At 56.4% G+C, this 6,491-nt stretch overlaps 1 protein-coding gene across 1 annotated transcript; it reads right to left on the reverse strand.

Annotated features, from left to right (window-relative positions):
* Positions 1–924: 924 nt before the first annotated feature.
* LOC148048510 (uncharacterized) lies at positions 925–5,370 on the reverse strand. Its single transcript, XM_087704499.1, has 2 exons — positions 4,331–5,370; positions 925–1,575 (listed from the first exon to the last, which is right to left on the reverse strand). The coding sequence occupies exons 1-2, from the start codon at positions 5,352–5,354 to the stop codon at positions 1,526–1,528; spliced, it is 1,074 nt and encodes a 357-aa protein (XP_087560625.1). The 5' UTR covers positions 5,355–5,370; the 3' UTR covers positions 925–1,525.
* Positions 5,371–6,491: the final 1,121 nt, after the last annotated feature.

The following is a 6,491-nucleotide window of genomic DNA, read 5'->3' on the forward strand; positions in this document are numbered from 1 at the left end:
TAGGGAAAGTCAGCATTCTTATTTCTGCTACACGGCCTACCATGCTTTGCTGGTTTTCTATTTGCAACAGTTGGATTGTTTTGTGTTTGCATTTGATATTACCTTATTGGCAGTGGTGGGTTTCAAATTTTTTAGAACCTCTTCTGTAGGTGTGGCCTGCTTGTGGGAGTGGCTTGTCAGCCATGTGACTGGGTGGGCGTGGCCAACTTGTAAAATGTGGTGAAACTCACTTAACAATGCTCTTGCTTAGCCATCAAAATGTTGGCTCAGGAACTCTGGCATTTGAAGCACGCAAGTCTTAAAGCTGAAAAGTTACAAGATCCTTGCACCCCTAACCCTTTAGGAAAAAAAAACCCAGGGGTGTTCAAACTTGACAGTTTTAAGACTTGTGGACTTCAACTCCCAGAATCCCTCCTCTCGCTCTTCATCTTATGATGTGCGATTGGGCGGATGGGCGGGGGGAGGGAGCTGGAACCGGTTCTAAACGGCACTGTAGATTTGTGGAACCTCTAAGAGGTTAGAACTGGCAGGAACCCACCCCTGCTTATTGGCATCTTTTAATACTTGTGCTGGATAGGGCACAAGTATTAAGATGGTGGCTCAGTGGTTAAGTTGCTGGGCTTGTCATCTGGAAAGGTAGCAATCCAGGTTTGAAACCTGAGCACCATGCAGTGGAGTGACTCCTGCCCTCTCCTCAGCTCCCAGCAGTTTGAAAGTACGCAAATGCGAGTAGATAAATAAGTACACTTCAGTGCTAACAATGCTTTGCATCCTACTGGCCAAAGGATTAATTTTGTAACTTGGAGCGAAGGGAAGGACGCGACAAGCGATATGTGAAAGTGACTTTATTCAGCTCATAGTGACTGCGATTCAACGTGGCGTCTTTCGCGCCCTACATTTATACCCCCGGGTTTGAATGAGGAGCCAATGGGGCGTCGAGTAGCTCGACCAATCAGGGCGAGGATTGAACCGGCTCCACCCGGGAACCAATCAGGAAGAGTCCTTGTTCGCGCGCTTGTATTTCCCGCGCTAGTATTCAACACCCCTCCCCCCCCAGTCAAAGAGTTCCCTTAGGAAGGGCAAACATAGTCTTGTAGGTAGGCGGGGCGGTGGCGTTCTCGCCCCGATCTTCGTGGCTCCCCGGCGGTTGTTGACGGGGGGGGAGCCGCCGGCGGAGGCGTGTCCGTGGTGGGGTGGTGAACCTGCGGTGCGGCCCCGTGAGAGAGAGCTGGCCCCGGGTCCCTTGCCCAATGTCCAACTGTCCGGGGTGGCGTTTCCGTAGCAACAGGAGTGTCCGATCGCGGCCCCGTGCAGTCTGGTTGGGGTGTAGGTTCAGAGTCTCGATAAAGGTTTTGAGGAAGGGAGTAGCCGGTTGAGGCGCGTCTGTCCGGAAAGTTCGCATCAGCTTGCCTCCCGTTCCCCGGGTGGAAACGGTCCGTTGGGGCAAAATTTAACGATGTTGGCTCCTGGTGTGAGCGGGTGTCCGAGGGGCCCGGGCCGTCTGTTTCCGCGGGAAGGCGGCGCCTTAACTGGTCCACGTGGCGCCTCCATTGTGTTCCGTCGGCCAGGCCGACCCTGAAGGAACAGGGGCCGGTCAGAGCTGTGATGGTTGCGGAAACCCACCGAGGATCCCCAGAAAAGGAGCGGGCCCATACAGGATCCCCTAACTTAAACGCGTGGGAAGGAAGGGCCCCCAGGTTGCTTGGCGGATCTCCTGCGTAAAGTGGATGGAGCCTGTCTAGGGGGGTTCGCAATCTCCTACCCATCAAGAGCTCCGCGGGACTTTTATTGGTCGTTGGGCAGGGTATGGAGTGCTGGCTCAAGAGGTAGGCCGCTACTCTTTCTTGCCAGTCGCCCTGGTCCATGCGGCCCAAGGCTTCTTTCGCTGAGCGAACTGCTCGCTCCGCCCGGCCGTTGCTAGCTGGGTGATAAGGGGCCGTGGCCGCGTGTCTGATTCCCTGCTTGGCCAGGAATTCTTGGAACGTGGTGGAGGTAAACTGGGGCCCATTATCGGAAACTATCACATCCGGTAACCCATGGGTAGCGAACATCTTACGGAGGGCCCTCACTGTACTCTCGGCTGTGGTGGAGGTCATGATTACCAGCTCCACCCACTTCGAGTAAGCATCGACCACTATCATGAAGTTCCGGCCGTGGAAGGGGCCGGCGAAGTCGATGTGTAAACGGGACCACGGGCCTCTAGGGATTTCCCACTCACGAGGGGCGGCTGTGGGGGGATTTGGCCTAGAGTTTTGGCAGATCCTGCATCGGCCGACGTAGTCTGCAATTTCCGAGTCTAACAAGGGCCACCACACGTAGCTACGGGCTAAGGCTTTCATTCGCGCTATGCCTGGGTGGTTTTTGTGGAGTGCGGGTAGGATTCGCGCCCGCAGGGCTGTGGGAATTACCACCCTATCCCCCCAGACAAGGCACCCCCCGTGAAGGGCGAGTTCGGCTTGTCGCACTTTAAATGGACGGAATTCTTCCGCTACCTTTTCCATGGGCCACCCCCTCAGAACCCATGAAGCAACCTGAGATAGGACGGGGTCAGCCTTTGTGCAGGCTGCAACGTCCGCGGCCGAGACGGGGAGGTCGGATTCGGCGATGGACAGGACAGAGAGTGCGGGCACGTGGGCTGTGTCCGTCTCTGGGAGGGGGCAACGGCTCAGGGCGTCCGCGTGCCCTAGCTGTTTACCCGGACGGTATAACAGCGTATACGAATACGCCGTTAGGAACTCCGTCCACCGAGTCATGCGGGGAGACAAAATGGGGGGAGTTGGCTTGTCGCCCGCCAGTAGCCCCAGGAGGGGCTTGTGATCCGTGACTAGGGTGAATTTTCTACCGTAGAGGTAGTCATGGAACCGCTTAATGCCGGACACTGCAGCCAGGGCCTCTTTATCGATTTGGCTGTAGTTCCGCTCCGTGGAGGAGAGTGTCCGGGAATAGAAGGCTATGGGGGCTTCTGAGCCGTTCGGAAGGACGTGGCTCAGGACCGCCCCTACGCCATAGGGGGAGGCGTCGCAAGTCAGAACTAGAGGCATCCTATCGCTGTACTGGATTAGGACTGCCGATGAAGTTAAAATATCCTTTATAGCCGCGAACGCGTGTGCTTCGCGGCTGCCCCATTTCCAGGCCGCTGACCGGTCAAGTAGTCGGTGTAGCGGCTCAGCTAGTGACGCCTTGTGGGGGATAAAAGGGGCGTAGAAGTTTAAGAGCCCCAGGAATGCCTGTAATTCCGCCCTGGAGGCGGGTGCGGGCGCGTTTTTGATGGCGGCAACTTTGGAAGGAGTGGGGTGGATGCCCTGGGCATCAATGAGGAACCCCAAGAATTCAACTCTGGGAACAGCAATTTCGCATTTGCTGCGCTTTAATTTCAGTCCGGCCTCCCTGAAACGTGTGAGGACCTCCCGAAGTGTTTTCAGGAGTTCCGAGTGACTGGGGGCTGCGACCAGGACGTCGTCGAAGTAGGGAACGACGCCTGGGAGCCCATGGAGCAACCGCTCCATGAGGCTCTGGAAAATCCCCGGGGCAACCGAGACGCCGAATTGGAGACGGCGGCAACGGAAAGCCCCGCGGTGGGTGACGATGGTCTGGGCTGTAGCCGCATCGTCGTCTACGGGAAGCTGCTGGTAGGCCTGTGCCATGTCTAGCTTAGCGAAAATGCGGCCCTGTCCTAAGGAGTGGAGTAGGTGCTGCACTACGGGGACCGGATACGGGTTTGCCTGCAGGGCCAAATTGATGGTCGACTTGTAGTCGGCACATATCCTCACCGATCCGTCGGGTTTGACCGGTAGGACTATGGGGGTTTCCCAGCGGGCGTGATCTACGGGCTCGAGTACCCCTTGCTCAATGAGCTTATCTAGTTCCGCGTCTACTTTTGCTCTCAATGCGAAGGGAACCCTGCGTGCCTTCAGCCTAACGGGAGCGACCTGGGGATCGAGGCAGAGAGAAATGGGGGTACCCTTGTAACAACCCAATTTCCCATCGAACACATCTGCGAACTCGTCTAGGACGCTATCTACGGGGAGGGAAGCTATCCTGTGTACCCCTTCTATGGTGAGGCCCAAAACGGGGAACCATTCCAACCCAAGGAGAGCGGGCAGGTTGTTCCTAACGACTAAGACTGGGAGTTTACCTTTAAATTTCCCGTATTCCACCCGGATGTGGTATATCCCAGCTGTGGGAATCCCATTTCCCTGGTAGTCTAGGAGGGAGACCCCGGCGGGGCGCAGCTTTCTCTGGGGAACCCCGGGGCAAAGGCGGGAGAACAAAGCCCAAGATAGGAGAGAACGGGATGAACCGGAGTCCACCTCCATTTGGCAAGGCTGACCTTCGAGCCGGACGGTGGTGCTTATTTTCCGGTTGCCGGCGGGAACGTGGGAAGCCTGATAGACTGTGCAGTCGGCGCTGGAGGGCTGGTAGGTTGAGTGGCAGTCCTCGGTGTGCCTCGCGGGACGCGGCTGCTGGCGGCGTTGCGGCGCTTGGCGTTGGTCGCTGGGCTGCATAAACGACGGGGCCGGCAGGAGAGCCCTGCATACTCTGGCGAGGTGCCCTTCTCCGTGGCAGCGGCGGCAGATGGCAGAACGGAACGGGCAGGATGCGCGGCTGTGGCGGCCGCCACATCCGCGGCAAGGCGCGTTCGAGGCTGGCTGAGCGGGCGTCGGCGGTTGCTGGGGTGGTCTCCGCTTCGGCTGCGTCCTCATCTGCCCGACGACGATTTCCTCCTCCTCCTCTTCTTCTTCGGCAAGGGAGAGATCCTCGACGAGGTTCGTCTGGGTGGGCGGCCCCGCGACGGCTTGCGCGGGGGGGTTTAGCTGGAGGCGTTCCATGTCGGCCGTGGATTGTTCGGAGAGTTCGGCTGCTCGCGCTATCTCCACGGCTTGCATCAGGGTAATCTTATGATTCCGGAGCAGCCGGCTGCGTAAGTGCACGTCGCGGACCCCGCACACGAACTGCTCCGCGAGGTTCTCCTCCAGGTCTGCGAAATCACACTGGGCGGCCACGGTGCGCAAAGCCTCCAGGAAATGGCTAATGGATTCGTTAGCCCTTTGCACTCGGCGGCGGAAAGCGAAACGGCGTGCAAATAGAGAGGGTGAGGGAGCGTAGTGGTTCCTCAGTCGGGACATCAGCTCGCTCCACCCGAGTTTGTAAGCTGGCCTTGGGGCGGCCAGGGCTCTCGCAGAGGCGAACATGGAAGGCTCACAACAGGACAGGAAGAAACTGCATTTCTCCTCGTCGGTCTGAGCCTGGTTCTTCGAGGCGATCAGGTAGCACTCGAAACGCTCCATAAAACTGTCCCATGATTCTCCGGTGGCTCCACCGAATGGCGCGAAAGGAGGAAGCGATGATGCCATCGTGGCGCGGAGCCGGAGAGAGAGAGAGAGACGGAGAAATTTCGCGTTCGCTGCCGGAGTTCTCAGTCTGAAGATAGCGTTCGAGCTGGTTCAGACGCGGTGGCAGCTGGCTTGTTCTTCTCCGTGGTCGCGGGAATCAATCCCACCTTCGTCGCCAGTTTTGTAACTTGGAGCGAAGGGAAGGACGCGACAAGCGATATGTGAAAGTGACTTTATTCAGCTCATAGTGACTGCGATTCAACGTGGCGTCTTTCGCGCCCTACATTTATACCCCCGGGTTTGAATGAGGAGCCAATGGGGCGTCGAGTAGCTCGACCAATCAGGGCGAGGATTGAACCGGCTCCACCCGGGAACCAATCAGGAAGAGTCCTTGTTCGCGCGCTTGTATTTCCCGCGCTAGTATTCAACAATTAACTCTGCAGCCTTGCAAGCCAGTGCAGGACCCTTGCTGGCTGAAATGCAGGTGGGCATTCACTATGAGTCTCCTCACAGGTCAAAGCTTTGCACACTAGGATCAGATCACGGAAGCACAGGGTTTCCCCGTTTCTCTGGGACAGAGCAATGATTGAAATTGCCTGTTTTTCCAATTGGATGCCTGTCTGCTGCTGCGAGACACTGGCTGGCTGAAAGGGAGTTTGGCATTTGCTTTAATGGGCCAGCTTTCAAATCCAATCTATGGCTTTGGCTTACTCCACAGACAAGGAGCAGACCCTGAAAACACACGGTTTCCAACGTTCCCCAGCCCAGAGCAAAGATGGATATATGCCTCTTTTTCTAATTCAACACCTGTCTGGAGTGGGACACTTGCTGGCTGAAAGGGATTTTGGCATCCGCTTTAGTAGGTCAGCTTGAAGCCCAGGTTTTGCCTTGAAAAATCAAAAGGAGCCTGCTAACTGCCCAGAGTTGTAGAGAATCAGGCCCTATATAAGCCCCACAACCACATCAAGGTAATGCTTCACTGGGGGATGATTATTATGGTCACATGTTTAGACTTGATTTTGCATGTTTATTTTTGGCACCTTTACTCAGAACAGCCCACATCCTGCTGCAATACCTTTAACACTATGAAGCAGGAGCACCTGCCTATTTGAGATCCTTGGGAGAGGTTTGAAAGGTGAATAAACAATGCAAAGGTTC

Source organism: Thamnophis sirtalis, unplaced genomic scaffold (assembly GCF_051295495.1).
Source record: "Thamnophis sirtalis isolate CommonGarterSnake01/CBP01778 unplaced genomic scaffold, rThaSir2_p1.2 scaffold_2, whole genome shotgun sequence".
NCBI lineage: Eukaryota > Metazoa > Chordata > Lepidosauria > Squamata > Natricidae > Thamnophis > Thamnophis sirtalis.

Coding starts and splice junctions, on each gene's coding strand:
- LOC148048510 (XM_087704499.1), bottom strand. CDS start 5,354: ATGGCATCATCGCTTCCTCCTTTCGCGCCATTCGGTGGAGCCACCGGA. Junction 1,576..4,330: donor CACCACCGTCCGGCTCGAAG/GTCAGCCTTGCC, acceptor CTGTTCCTTCAG/GGTCGGCCTGGCCGACGGAA.